Source organism: Podarcis filfolensis, assembly GCF_964270895.1.
Source record: "Podarcis filfolensis genome assembly, chromosome: 6".
In the NCBI taxonomy this organism is placed as follows: Eukaryota; Metazoa; Chordata; class Lepidosauria; order Squamata; family Lacertidae; genus Podarcis; species Podarcis filfolensis.
The window spans coordinates 18,729,905-18,745,706 of NC_139609.1; the positions used below are offsets into that span (position 1 = coordinate 18,729,905).

The 15,802-nt window shown below is 43.3% G+C and overlaps 2 protein-coding genes across 2 annotated transcripts in view; both read left to right on the forward strand.

Annotated features, from left to right (window-relative positions):
- LOC310765406 (complement factor H-related protein 5-like) overlaps window positions 1–15,802 on the forward strand; it is a 316,979-nt gene that overhangs the window by 243,342 nt on the left and 57,835 nt on the right. The gene's annotated exons all lie outside the window — the stretch shown is intronic.
- Window positions 1–15,802, forward strand: part of CRB1 (crumbs cell polarity complex component 1) — a 163,150-nt gene that overhangs the window by 8,935 nt on the left and 138,413 nt on the right. The window contains exon 4 of the mRNA XM_083620240.1: window positions 11,028–11,156. Within this exon, the coding sequence (XP_083476366.1) occupies window positions 11,129–11,156 (28 nt within the window). The 5' untranslated portion in view covers window positions 11,028–11,128. The remainder of the gene's footprint in view (window positions 1–11,027; window positions 11,157–15,802) is intronic.

The following is a 15,802-nucleotide window of genomic DNA, read 5'->3' on the forward strand; positions in this document are numbered from 1 at the left end:
TGGCGGGCGTCTCTGTCTGTCTGTGTCTTTCGCGCGCTCACTTCCCACCGAAGGAACCGCGCCAAAGCGGGCGCTCCGCTCAACAGCCGCTTCCGGTCTCCATGAGTCGCCATGAGTGGCAAAAGTATCCGTTTGGGGGGACGTGGGAGCCAACTATTCGCCCCCCAATAAAATAGTTGAGGGGGCCCCGTTTATGTGCGATGGGGCATACCTGCTCCCCACCCCAATATGCTGTTCAAGTTGGCACCCCTGCTTCCAGGGTTATGAGAGGCTTTAAGGCGTCCTCAACCTCCAGGCAGCTCAGTATCCCCAGTCCTACTGCTCTGTTTAGTGAGGGAAAGGCCTAGTGGCCCCAATCCTGTCAGGGATAGCCTAACGTCTGTCCTCCACGCCCTGGGAAGCTCTAGTTTAGATTACTGCAACACATTGTACGTGGGGCTGCCCTTGGAGACGGTTTGGGGCAGAATTCAGCAGCCAGGTTGCTCACCGAGGCAAAACCGCTGAGCATCTTACACCAATCCTGGTCCGACTGCACTGGCTACCAATTAGTTTCCGGGCCCAATTCAAAGTGCTGGTTTGGACCTAGATAGCTTCAAATGACCAGTAGTGATGTATGGAAGTGAGAGCTGGACCATAAAGAAGGCTGATCGCCGAAGAATTGATGCCTTTGAATTATGGTGCTGGAGGAGACTCTTGAGAGTCCCATGGACTGCAAGAAGATCAAACCTATCCATTCTTGAGGAAATCAGCCCTAAGTGCTCACTGGAAGGACAGATCCTGAAGCTGAGGCTCCAATACTTTGGCCACCTCGTGAGAAGAGAGGACTCCCTGGAAAAGACCCTGATGTTGGGAAAGATGGAGGGCACAAGGAGAAGGGGACGACAGAGGATGAGATGGTTGGATAGTGTTCTCGAAGCTACCAGCATGAGTTTGACCAAACTGCGGGAGGCAGTGGAAGACAGGAGTGCCTGGCGTGCTCTGGTCCATGGGGTCACGAAGAGTCGGACACGACTAAACGACTAAACAACAACAACAGCTTCAAATGAAAGGGACGCGGGTGTCGCTGTGGGTTAAACCACAGAGCCTAGGACTTGCCGATCAGAAGATCGGAGGTTCGAATCCCCACAACAGGGTGAGCTCCCATTGCTCGGTCCCTGCTCCTGCCAACCTAGCAGTTCGAAAGCACGTCAAAGTGCAAGTAGATAAATAGGTACCGCTCCGGCGGGAAGGTATATGGCGTTTCCATGCACTGCTCTGGTTCGCCAGAAGCGGCTTAGTCATGCTGGCCACATGACCCAGAAGCTGTATGCTGGCTCCTGCAGCCTGTAAAGCGAGATGAGTGCCGCAACCCCAGTCAGTCACGACTGGACCTAATGGTCAGGGGTCCCTTTACCTTTACCTTAGCTTCAAATGGCTCGGGACTGCAATACCCCAAGGACTGCCTTTTTCTGTATGAACCTACCTGGACCCTGAGATCAAGTGTCCCAATTTTCCAGGGATGTGCCTGATTTAGAGAAGCCATCCCAGTTTCTGTGGTAATAATAATTAGTTTTCAATTACAATAATCCAATAATAGCTGTTGTAAAGAAAATTCTGCCCTTCTTCCCTTATGGGGTATCCAAGAACCCGTATAGAGTCCTTAAGTGGGTTCCCTATCGGTAGGAGAAAATAACAGGCCAACCAGAGAATATTGAGAAGCAAAGCAGCTAGTAAGCCTGACCTTTATTAAAGCTGTTGCAACAGGGTGCTTCCCTCACATGCAGGAGGATGGAGGAGGACCCAGAACAAAGGTGTGCCTGCCTTTATATAGACATATTAAATTCCCTGGAGCTCAAGACCACCCCTCCATACATCATACATACATCACAGAAGGGGTGTAACCCAAGACCACCCCCCACAAACAACATACCTACATCACAGAAAATGCAGTCTACAACAATAATTTTGAATGTTGTTTTTCCTGTCTGCCAGGTTATCTGATAATGCCTTATCTGATTGCCTTTCCTGGTAGTCTGTCCGTTCCCTTGAGATGGTGATTACCCAATTCCTCAGACAATGGGAAGGTTCCCTCACCCCCTCCCTCCTTGCAGAGAAAACATTTGGTCAGTTTGGGAGTCAAAATGGTTTCAGGGCGGTCTTCCTGTGCTGCTCCAGACATGTGGTCCACATATCTATGTAGGTGCGTGTTTGGTACATTTATGAACATTTATTCTATATATATAAGACCTTAAATTTTATTATTACATAGCCTCATTCTATCGATGCTAAATTATACTACAATTGCTAATACTAATCATTCAAATACCAAATTAAATAATTTTAGTGGCCCCCCGCGTGCTAGAATTGGTCATTTGGTGATTTACTTTGTTTCTGCATTCCAAAATCTTATTGCTTTCAATTACATTCCAGTCATAATAGTCATCCCTTGTACAACAGCTGCAGTTTCTGATTTGATCCTGGAATGTCCTGCTTTTCCTTAGGACATCCCTATTTTCGCTAGAGAAAAGTTGGAAGGTATGGAATTATCTGGCCCCCGAGCCATCTGAAGGCAATCCTGTATAGGGATTTTTCTTTTTAATGTTCAATGTTTTATTATGTTTATATGTATGTTGGAAGCCACCCAGAGTGGCTGGAGCAACCCGGTAAGATGTGTGGGGTATAAATAGTTACATTATCATTATGGAATGGGATATCCCTATTTTCATCGGAGAAATGTTGGAGGGTATGCCTTCTTCATGTGCCTCTTCCATGCGAAGTCCAGAGGGTGTCAACACAAGAACGTGCCTTCCTGCAGTGCCCCCCCCCATTTGTGGCATGCTCTCCCCAGGAAGGTTCGCCTGGTGTCTTCATTATGCACCTTTAGGCGGCAGGTGAAAACATTCCTCTTCTTTCCTAGGCCTTTGACTAATTGACTAATTAAACATCAATGGGATTTTAAACTCGGGCGGGAGGTATTGTTTTCGTTTATTATTATGGTGTGTGTGTGTTTTTGTTTCCATATTGTAAACCACCCTGTGATCCTCAGATGAAGGGAAATATGTAAATTGAATAAATAAAATACTGTAAAACACATGGACAAAGATAGCAGCTCTCCCAGGTTTAACTGAGCTCTCCCACTGTGTGGTGCTTGAAGTCATGTTTTTATAATTAGCAATCCTATACAAAGTATCAAGTAGCAGTTAGACACAGCAGTAAAAGGCAAAGGGACCCCTGACCATCAGGTCCAGTCGTGACTGACTCTGGGGTTGCGGCGCTCATCTCGCTTTATTGGCTGAGGGAGCTGGCGTACAGCTTCCGGGTCATGTGGCTAGCATGACTAAGCCACTTCTGGCGAACCAGAGCAGCGCACAGAAACGCCGTTTACCTTCCTGCCGTAGCAGTACCTATTTATCTACTTGCACTTTGACGTGCTTTCGAACTGCTAGGTTGGCAGGAGCAGGGACCGAGCAAGGGGAGCTCACCCTGTTGCAGGGATTCGAACCGCCAACCTTCTGATCGGCAAGGCTGGGAGTTTGTTAAGAGGGAGATAGTAAAAGCACAACTTCAGGCAATACCAATGAGACGGAAACATGGAAGGTGCCTAAAGAAGCCAGGGTGGCTATCTAAAGAACTTTTAACTGAGTTAAGATTAAAAAAGGATGTGTACAAAAAATGGAAAAGGGGGGAAACCACCAAAGAGGAATTCAAACAAATAGCCAGCACGTGTAGACACAAAGTCAGAAAAGCTAAAGCACAGAATGAACTCAGGCTTGCTAGAGAGGTTAAAAGCAACAAAAAAGGCTTTTATGGGTATGTTCGTAGCAAAAGGAAGAACAAAGAAACAGTGGGGTCACTCAGAGGAGAAGATGGTGAAATGCAAACAGGGGACACAGAAAGGGCTGAACTCCTCAATGCCTTCTTTGCCTCAGTCTTCTCCGATAAAGAAAACAATGCCCGACCTGAAGAATTTGGAGCAAATGATTCAGCAGAGGAAACACAGCCCAGAATAACTAAGGAGATAGTACAAGAATACTTGGCTAGTCTAGATGTATTCAAGTCTCCAGGGCCAGATGAACTGCATCCAAGAGTATTAAAAGAACTGGCAGATGTGATTTCAGAACCACTGGCAGTCATCTTTGAGAATTCCTGGAGAACAGGCAAAGTCCCGGCAGACTGGAGGAGGGCAAATGTTGTCCCTATTTTCAAAAGGGGGAAAGAGAGGACCCAAATAATTACCGCCCAGTCAGTCTGACATCAATACCAGGGAAGACTCTGGAGCAGATCATTAAGCAAACAGTCTGTGAGCACCTAGAAAGGAATGCTGTGATCACCAATAGTCAGCATGGATTTCTGAAAAATAAGTCATGTCAGACTAACCTGATCTCATTTTTTGACAGAATTACAACCCTGGTAGATGAAGGGAATGCAGTGGATGTATCCTACCTTGATTTCAGCAAGGCATTTGACAAGGTGCCCCATGATATTCTTGTAAAGAAGCTGGTAAAATGCGGTCTTGACTATGCTACCACTCAGTGGATTTGTAACTGGCTGACTGACCGAACCCAAAGGGTGCTCATCAATGGTTCCTCTTCATCCTGGAGAAGAGTGACTAGTGGGGTGCCACATGGTTCTGTCTTGGACCCGGTCTTATTCAACATCTTTATCAACGACTTGGATGATGGACTGAAGGGCATCCTGATCAAATTTGCAGATGACACCAAACTGGGAGGGGTGGCTAACACCCCAGAGGACAGGATCACACTTCAAAACGACCTTGACAGATTAGAGAACTGGGCCAAAACAAACAAGATGAATTTTAACAGGGAGAAATGTAAAGTATTGCACTTGGGCAAAAAAAATGAGAGGCACAAATACAAGATGGGTGACACCTGGCTTGAGAGCAGTACATGTGAAAAGGATCTAGGAGTCTTGGTTGACCACCAACTTGACATGAGCCAACAGTGTGACGCGGCAGCTAAAAAAGCCAATGCAATTCTGGGCTGCATCAATAGGAGTATAGCATCTAGATCAAGGGAAGTAATAGTGCCACTGTATTCTGCTCTGGTCAGACCTCACCTGGAGTACTGTGTCCAGTTCTGGGCACCACAGTTCAAGAAGGACACTGACAAACTGGAACGGGTCCAGAGGAGGGCAACTAAAATGGTCAAAGGCCTGGAAACGATGCCTTATGAGGAATGGCTAAGGGAGCTGGGCTAAGGGAGCTGGGCATGTTTAGCCTGGAGAAGAGGAGGTTAAGGGGTGATATGATAGTCATGTTCAAATATAGAAGAAGAAGAAGAAGAAGAAGAAGAAGAAGAAGAAGAAGAAGAAGAGGAGGAGTTTGGATTTGATATCCCGCCTTTCACTCCCCTTCAGGAGTCTCAAAGCGGCTAACATTTTCCTTTCCCTTCCTCCCCCACAACAAACACTCTGTGAGGTGAGTGGGGCTGAGAGACTTCAGAGAAGTGTGACTGGCCCAAGGTCACCCAGCAGCTGCATGTGGAGGAGTGGAGACGCGAACCCGGTTCCCCAGATTACGAGACTACCGCTCTTAACCACTACACCACACTGGCTCTCAATAGATAAAAGGATGTCACATAGAGGAGGGAGAAAGGTTTTCTGCTGCTCCAGAGAAGTGGACACGGAGCAATGGATCCAAACTACAAGAAAGAAGATTCCACCTAAACATTAGGAAGAACTTCCTGACAGTAAGAGCTGTTCGACAGTGGAATTTGCTGCCAAGGAATGTGGTGGAGTCTCCTTCTTTGGAGGTCTTTAAGCAGAGGCTTGACAACCATATGTCAGGAGTGCTCTGATGGTGTTTCCTGCTTGGCAGGGGGTTGGACTCGATGGCCCTTGTGGTCTCTTCCAACTCTATGATTCTATGATTCTATTCTATGATTCTAAGTCCTAGGCTCTGTGGTTTAACCCACAGCGCCACCCGCGTCCCTTAGACACAGCAGTAGGGGCAAGTAAAACAGGTGACAACTCTTTTGCCCAGAGTGAAGCAGGGACTTTGAAGAGCAAGTAAAGGGTGGACTGCCATATTTCTGTCTCCAGTCTCTTCCTGTATCATTCATTACACACACACACACAAACTGGCAAGGGGTATCAATATTTGCTTTATTCGTTGTCATTTTTCATACAGAATGTGGCATTGCACTCTAAGTTGTTTCCCAGTTTCCCCCTCTCCTCTATAGTCTCACTTAATTTTTCTATTTCTATTTCTATTTTTGCTGCACACAATTATTTTTCGAGGTGTGTCATTTTGACTTCAGATGTGAAAATGGTCGAGGACAGTCCTGCCATTTAGAAATAACCCCAAATTTCTGACGTTTCTTTTTTCTTTTCTTTTTTTCAGTTCAATGCTTGTTACACCATCTCTTAACAAACTTACCAAATTTCTTTTGCCTGCAAAAGACATTCTGCAGGCTTTCTGGTTTCAAAGTCAGACTGATTAATAGTGTGGCTGTAATTTACATTCTTCTCCAAGCTTTATTTATTTGAGCTTTGAACATCCCTTAAGGTTGTTACTACAAATACCTACCCATTTAGAGTGCTAAGTGATCCATTATCATGATTGAAATTGGTGTGATAATTCACCTTTGGAAGCCAAACATCCTTGAACTCTTGAATGTGCTAAGGTCTCTTTCAGCTATGAGTCTTTCCTTTTAAAAAGGCTCCCTTGGAAAATCATAGCATACAGTAAGGCTTATCTTGCTGATCTTTGTGCAATTGCATCTGATGACCTTATGGCCAACGCAACTAGCATAGCTCTCTAATATTCACAAGACTATTTTATCAGCATATTTCTTCAGCAAGAAGGCATTTGAATGTCGTTGCGATATCTATTTATTCCCATTATTTATATCCTGTCTTTAAGCATGTAAAACCTTCCAAGGCAGCTAATAAGAAGCACTAAAAGTTGTATTCAGAGTAGACACATTGACATTAATAGACCTCACCAATGCAGGCCCATTAATTTCAGTGGGTCTAATCTGAATACAAGTTAGCTGAATACAACACTGCATCTCTGGGTTGTTGTTTTTGTTTTTTTGTTTTTTGGTATGCATCCTCACAACAAAGTTCTCATCCACCTGGTGCCCTCCACTAAATTCAGATTTTCTCAATCTGATGGGCTTTCTTACGTGTGCGGTGTAATTTTGCGGAGTGTCACTGCCTTCTTTCATTTTCTTTCCATCACCTCCAAGGAAAGGAGGCAGCCTTCACTTTTCCAGTGTCCACAGTGGAACAGTTCTTTTGTGCAGAAGTTTTCGGGCATGAAACACCTCTGTTAAAAATTAAAATAAAATTCACCCTTGCAGGCACAGATGGGAAAGGAAAAATGGGAGTGAAGGATGCATAGCAGCCCTTCATTCGGGTGACTCTAAAGCATCATGTGGCTTGGAGCTACACACTTTTAAAAAAACTGTTCTTTGGTGCAAATCCGGTAATTTTTTTTGTATGAGAAAAATGAAAGATGGAAGTGCACAGGTAGTAAGGCGCTCATCTCAGCACTCTAGTCCAGCCATCGTTTTCCAACACGACAGCCTCTCCATGCAAAATCCCTATAGAAATGTGAAAAAGAGGAGGACTACACCTTCTCTCCTTGCTTGTCTCCAGACCATCTTGTCTACAATGATATTCTGCCAATGAACATGGTTGAGCACAAATTCCAAAGTCAAGTTGCAGCTTGATGATAGTGTAAGCTACAGGCCCCTCATGTTGTCATAGTTACCTGGATAAGTACCCTGTGCTACGGAGCTCTTCCATTTTCATGTGGGCATTTCAGAAAACTAGCTACTATCTCCTAGTCAACTGCCTGATTATGATAGATTTGCATTATTTATGTAATTTGGTGCACAGGTTTAGTATGTTAAATTCTGATTTTTCTGAAAGACTATGCCATACAGGGAGAAAGCGTTTATTTTTTTATAATAGCTCCTTTTACAATAATAACTTTTGCATCTACATCTGTAAGAGATTGGTGTTCAGATTTGTTCCCTTTGACCCACACTTCAGCATGCAGATGTTAGATTCTGTAAAATTGCTTCCGATTAGTTCACGCTCAAAAAATGGTACAGTGACCTTATTAGCACTCTTACACCTGTCAGAAAAAACACATTCAAAATTATGGGGGAGTCAAACAACATTTTGCAGGCTTTTTAAGGTTTGGGTTCATTACAGTAATTCCTACACAAAACTCTGGTTTGTTTTTCAACTGACAAATGTAAAATTCTAAGTGCAATTTGTTAATGCCCATGGTGAGCCAACTATGAATTTAAAACGAATGTGTTGCAATTGTAATCATGTTTACTCAGAAGTAAACTCCAACTGATTTCACTCCTTGGAAATTGTGCTTCAAGTTGCAGCTGTAGGCTACATTGTAGTCATAATGTGGCCATTGAATCAATTCATTGTTTCTCCTCTCCAAAGCAGAAAGCACTTTCATTTACTTTGCAGGTGTGAAAAATTAGGTCCTCAGCGTAGGGAATTTAAATAATGCATACCTTTCTGGCTTGGATTGAGCACAATTTGGAGAAAACAATGTATAGAGAATTTCAAATCAGTGGTTAAAGGTTCCGAGCACATCCACGCTTTCTGAACATAAATTTAGCATGACAATCTTCCAGAAGTAAGTTTAGTACAAAGCTATAGCATGTAAGAAATGCATCAAAATTAAGATGAACGCTGTCTGAACAAATGTTTGACAATGACATGACATCCCTTGGAGGCTTATTCTGTATTGGTCCAGGATCTAGAATGCTGTCTAATGTTTAGCATGTTTTGTCCAGCAACTTTAGATAGCTGTGATCTTTTCACACACACACACAAATCTACAACCCCCAAATTCAAAACCTTACAATTAGAATAAGGGAATTCAAGAAGACAGTTTCTGCACATGCTGTAGAGGGAAATGAGGAGCTGACAAGGCCTGTCAACCTGGGAACATAGCCCATCTAGGACAAGCATAGGCAAACTCGGCCCTCCATATGTTTTGGGACTACAACTCCCATCATCCCTGACCACGGGTACTGTTAGCGAGGGATGATAGGAGTTGTAGTCCCAAAACAGCTGGAGGGCTGAGTTTGCCTATGCCTGATCTAGGAGAAGGAAAACTGATTCTAAATCTCTGCTGCCTTGAGGGACATATTTCAGAGAAGAAAAAGCTGAGGAGTAAACCCTACACAAATTCAGAGTGGAGTCCCTGAGATATTTGAATGGCGCCTTGTACACCTCCTTCCAGCAATTCATTCAGCCAAGCTGGTGCCAAATGTATTGCTCTGCTTTCCTTTGGACCGCATCAGCCAGGCCAGGGGTCTTGTCATCTGGGCAGCTGAGGATCTCCATACACACTGCCCAGGCTTATGCCCCAGGGACATTTTAGCATTTTAGCAATTTAAGTACCCGTGTTGTATATTTAATCTGCAAGTACAAGTACACTAAGTAAAAGTTATTTGCTCTTTGAAGTTTATACAGAGAGTGTCTTGCGTAGTTTTTATAGGAGGGGAAAATAGAACTACCATATTTTTTGCTCTGTAAGACTCACTTTTTCCCTCCTAGAAAGTAAGGGGAAATGTGTGTGCATCTTATGGAGTGAATGCAGGCTGCGCAGCTATCCCAGAAGCCAGAACAACAAGAGGGATTGCTGCTTTCACTGCGCAGCGATCCCTCTTGCTGTTCTGGTTTCTGGGATTCAAAATATTTTTTTTCTTGTTTTCCTCCTCCAAAAACTAGGTGCGTCTTATGGTCTGGTGCGTCTTATAGAGCGAAAAATACGGTAATTAAAGGGATCAGGACTATCTTCTGCATGCTCTGCAAATGGGCACTAGAGTCTAATTCCCACACAAGCTTCTTTGATCCAAGAGAATTACTTGAAAAGAAAGACTTCCAGGAATGTGCCACTTTTGGAAAAGGGGTGAGAGAGACTTTTGCCAGAGACTCTGGTGGGCTGTTACAAGTCAGAGTAGATCTGGGTTGGCAACCTGTGGACTGCTGACTTTTGGCATTAAAACCCTCAGCAGAAATTATATGTATGCCACTATGGCGGTAAGTGTTTTGTTAGCCCAAAAATGGAAAACAAGCAAAGTCCCAACCAAAGAAGAATGGCAACTTAAACTGATGGAATATGCGCAGCTTGCGGATCTAACGTATAGAATAAGAGAACAAGAAGAACATTCATTTAAAGAAGATTGGAAAATGTTTACTGAATATATGGGGGAGGGATTGAGTACATTTGAAAACATTGGCAGCATTGAGATAAATTCAACAGTGTAAATAAGTTTTGATGGAAGTAATAATGGAATACTGAATGGTTTAGTTTATATAAAATATGCAGGGATTTATCTATGTAAAATGAACCATGGAAAGAGAAGAAGGGAAATCACTGATATTTTAAGGTTGTATACATGAATATTCTAAATTGTAAAACAGAAAATTTAAATATCTAGCTAGCTAGCTATCTAATCTAATCTATCTAATCTAATCTATCTAAATCTATATATATCCACAGCAGAAATTGATCTCAATACTGAATCCCTGTTGGAAGAGCAAACTTTGCCCTGGATATAATCACACTGACAATCTGAGTTTAGGAAAAATAAGAAAGCTATATTTATTACAGGAAATGCATGCTGATTCTATCTCACTAAGGTGGTGAAGAGGTTGTTCTGGGAAAGAAAAGGTGGGTGATGGGCCAAAGGTCCAGTCCTTATGCCAAAGAACCACAATGATTGTTCACTCCACACTCTCACTTACCTTTGAATTGGCAAGTTACTAGCAAGCGGCTCCTTCAAGGATGACAGGTTTTCCCCAAGAGCTGCCACTTGCTGAACCTGAGTTTAAAAGGTTAAAAAAAAAGTCTGCAATCTGTTTAATGTGGAGCGTGTAGAAGGCTCTTGTTGCAAAAATATTGTTTCTTTTCTTTTTGAAAACCTCTTGCAACCTTGGCAACAGGGGAGGATTATCAGTACAGACAGCCGCGATGTGATTAGACAGTTCATTAGTAGGAAGGTGGAGAATACTAATAGCAAAATTTTCATCTACAGCGATGAGAGCTGACCTGGCATCTGTCTCTGACGGCGGAATCACTTCCCGGTGGTATTAACCACACGCTACGAAGTAACAAAAAACAACAACAAAACAAAACATGTTCTTTGTGCAAGAACCCATCAAAGGTAAGGATAACCAAATCACACACTATATTGAGTTCTGTTGCTCCCAGGGGATCTGTACAGTACCTTAGTGTAGTCTGTTTGTTTTTGCCTGCAATGCATAAAAGATATCCAGGAGGTGTTTTACATGTTAAAATACAAACAGGCACAATTCCCATCTGAAATCCAGCCGCTTCCCTTGCCTGCTTTAACTGACCATGTGCAAGTCCTAGGATGAATACTGCAATGCGTACATAAATTAACCTGACAAGCGGCGACAATGATGCTTGTTGGTGTTGCTACGTGACATGCTGTTTGATGAGGCTGCAACAATGAAGGCAGTAGGGGGAAGTTTTCACAGGGTAACAGTTTGGTCCTACTCGAGTATGAGCCCCGCCAAGCTCAGTGGGAGTTCCTTCCAGGTAAATGAGAAAGTGGGACGCGGGTGGCGCAGTGGTCTAAACCACTGAACCTCTTGGGCTTGCAGATCAGAAGGTCGGCGGTTTGAATCCATGCATCGGGGGTGAGTTCCTGTTGCTCTGTCCCAGCTCCTGCCAACCTAGCAGTTCGAAAGCAGCCCAGTGCAAGTAGATAAATAGGTACTGCTCCAACGGGAAGGTAAACAGCGTTTCCATATGCTCTGGTTTCCATCACGGTGTCCTGTTGCACCAGAAGTGGTTTAGTCATGCTGGCCACATGACCCGGAAAGCTGTCTGTGGACAAACGCCGGCTCCCTCAGCCTGAAAGCGAGATGAGCACCACAACCCCATAGTCACCTTTGACTGGACTTAACCATCCAGGGGTCCTTTACCTTTCACCTTTAAATGAACGTTTTCCAATCTTCTCTAAACACATGTTCTTCTTGTTCTCTTATTCTGTATGTTAAGTCTGCAAGCTGCACGTATTCTGTCAGCTTAAATTGCCATTCTTCTTTAGTTGGGACCTCGCTCGTTTTCCATTTTGGGCCTATATTTAGCCCATTTGTGGTATCTCAGTATCTAGTGTGCAAATTAAGCCACTGTATGGCGGCATCCCAGGTGAAAGGTAGTGGAAACCAGCCAACGGTTTAAGAAAAACTGGATTGTATGTTGTGGGGTATTTATAACCCTGGAGCAATAGTTTGTGCCAGAGTGATGCAACAGGAGCCCCAATATATTTGGATTTCAATTGTGTTATGTAAGGCATTTTGGAGATCCTTCTGGGTCAAAAAGCAATAATGAAGTCAAATGACTATTTTGTGCGCACATTTGTTTCTTAGGTATTCCAGTGCAGACTTGGCATTGAGCTCGGTCACCTATTTAATAGATGCAAGCATTGTCTCCCATAACTTTTTCTTGCAGACAGATGAGGAAGATCCACAAATGGGAACATGTTTAGAAAAGCCTAATGAGCAGTCTCCAGGTATTAAGTTTCACCATAGCTGGCTAATGCCCAAGAAAATGTGCCCCTGCTTTGCCAAAGCTGAGACTCAGGCTGAGTGGGGGAGGGAGTTACACAGCCCTTAAAAGTAACAAACCACACTATACTATCCATATAAAAACATTGTGGGTTTTTTGGGTAGAATTTCCATGCAACACTGGGCATTTTCAGCTAGTGCTTAATATAGCTTTTCTTGTTGAGAAATGTATTGAGGGCTGAACTGATACTACCCTTGCTGGTATCTTTCCCGGGAAAATCAGAGGCTCACTATGTCAGGTTCCTACAGGAAGACCGGACAAATGCTAGAACGTTAGCAGTGGCAAAGTTTATATCGGTGGTTGCAAGAACAAATGAGCCCTATATTCTAAACAAAATGCTTGATTAACCTGGAGGTAGCCTGTATGAATTGTGTACTGATTTGTAATGATTTGTTGGGTCTCTGGACCGTAATAAACATTGATTGATTGATTGATTGATTGATTGATTGATTGATTTTTTTCATACTTTTCATAACTGGGGATTTGTGGGTGGATGTGGCCCCCAAGAACTTACCCCCTTTTTGCCTCCTGCCTTATAAAAAGGAAAACAGAACTAACCATGTAATATTTGTAATTTTGATGTCAACATTTGGGGGCTATGTAAGTCACACAAGCAGAAGAAAAAAATTGAACAATATGTTTTCCAATATCCAAAATCAAAGATATCTTTCATAAAAAGGGGGAGGGGGGATATGCACTGTTGTGTTATGTGAACAGAATTGGTAAGCTCAAAGATTCAGTTGCCAGCTTCTTTCCAAGGAAGGGGGAAATAATATTGGGAGCAATTATACAGTGGTATCTTGGTTTTTTAAAGTAATCCATTCCAGAAGACCGAGTTCTGAAACATTCAGAAACCGAAAACTCAATATGGAAGCCGCAATACAACACGGAAAACTCAAAACGGAAGCTGCATGGCACGTTCAACTTCTGAAAAGTGTTCCAAAACTGAAGCATTTACTTCTGGGTTTACGGCATCCGAAAACCGAAATGTTCATCAACTGAGATGTTCAAAAACCAAGGTAACACTGTAGCTAGTTAGAGCTGTTTGGGAGGAAGGCCTACCAATGAATTTATTCTTATGTCTAAAGCAGAAGTACTCATTCATAAGTCACAAAGAGGCCCTCTTGGATGAGCCTAAATGTCTAGCTCCCACTGAAAATGAAGAGGGTTTGGACCAATCTTCTTCCACTTTGGAAAGGGTACCGCTTAGCAGCGGCCATATCAATAAATTATTATTTTATTTTTTAAATTAAATTTATATACTGCCCTTCAACCCCACCTCCAAAGGAAAGTAGAAGTTAAGATCATCAGTGTTAGTCATTTCAAAGTTGAAAAAGAAATAGCCCTTCCATCAAAGAGAATATATTAGATATTTGATGGGAAGCCCAATAATTCAGGAGCAATTAGATGGGTCCTCAGAGCTGGAAACAGATACGGAACTGCAATCACCACAAGAGGAGCAATTAGAGGAACAAGAGACCACAAGGCAAGGAAAGGTTGCGTCTTTCAACGTGAAGACATTGACCCGAGTAAGTGGAACACACGAGAAGTGGAACAGCAAGCAAATTGCATGATTTCAAAAGTCTATCAGGGCCAAATTACATTTAGATTCTGTCTTCTGCCGATGCAAATGGAATTACCAAAAAATCCCGAGGTGATTTTTTTGCCCACCCATGCATTTTTGCTGTATTGTATAGATATAAAACAATAACACACAATGATGTGTGTTTTTAGACTAGCTTAAAAGGTAAATGCCAAAACCTGTTCTATTGGCTGCAGTAAAGGGACCCCTGACCATTAGGTCCAGTCGTGACCGACTCTGGGGTTGCGGCGCTCATCTCGCTTTATTGGCCGAGGGAGCCGGCGTACAGCTTCCGGGTCACGTGGCCAACATGACTAAGCCGCTTCTGGAGAACCAGAGCAGCGCACGGAAACGCCGTTTACCTTCCCGCCGGAGCGGTACCTATTTATCTACTTGCACTTTGACGTGCTTTCGAACTGCTAGGTTGGCAGGAGCAGGGACTGAGCAACGGGAGCGCACCCCGTCCTGGGGATTCGAACTGCTGACCTTCTGATCGGCAAGTCCTAGGCTCTGTGGTTTAACCCACAGCGCCACCCACGTCCCTTTAGAGTAGCTTAGGCTGGCAGAAAAATATGCAAGCTTCCAAGCGGACTAGAAAGAGAGCAAAATATTGCCGCCGCCGCCCCAATCTCTGAGCGATGTGAGATTCCAGGGGTTCACCTGAGAAGTACAATAGCAGGAGTTGTACGAAAGAGATGTAGGCTAAAGGCAGAAGGCAGAGCAAGTGATTTCTGCTTGAATCCCAGGCTTGGACTGTGGGAGAAGCAAGACTTTCTGGGGTGTTAATACTGTAAGCCCCTCCACCATAGGCTCAGCTTGCATATGATTATTTGTTTGATTGTTTCTTAAATTTCTATACTGCCCTTCATCTGAAGATCACATGGTGGTTTACAATATAAAAGTACAAAAATACATGTCATATTAACAAACAATAATGATACCCCCGCCCCGGACACACACAGTTTAAAAGGCCACAGATTGTTTAATTAGCCAAAGGCCTGGAAGAAGAGGAATATTTTTGCCTGGTGCCTAAAAATACGTAATAAATGTGCCAGGTAAGTCTCCTTGGGGAGACCATTCCACAAGTAGGGAGCAACTGCAGAAAACACCCATTCTCATGTTACCACCCTCCAGACCTCGGATTGGGATCACACAGTCAGCTCATATGGGGAGGGGCAGTCCTTGAGGTACAGGCAGACCCCAGTTTATGTGCGTTCAATATGTGCACAAGCATGTATATATGCATCGCACTGGAACGGGGTGGGATGGGATGTTTTCAGGCTTTTTCAATGGGTTTCAATTACCGTATTTTTCCGTGTATAAGATGATATTCCCCCCCCCCCATTTTTTTTAAGTTTAAAATTGGGGGTTGTCTAATAATAAAATAACAACAACAACAATAAAAATATAATTTAATAATAATAATAATAATAATAATAATAATAATAATAATAAATTTTATTTTTACCGCGCCCTCCCATGGCCGGAGCTGGGCTCAGGGCAGCTAACACCAGTAAAATTACAGTAAAAACATAATAGGAACAAAAAAACCCAATTTAAAATACAGGTTAAAATGCAATTTAAAATGCAGCCTCATTTTAAAAGTAGCCCATAGATCAAAACCATAAGGG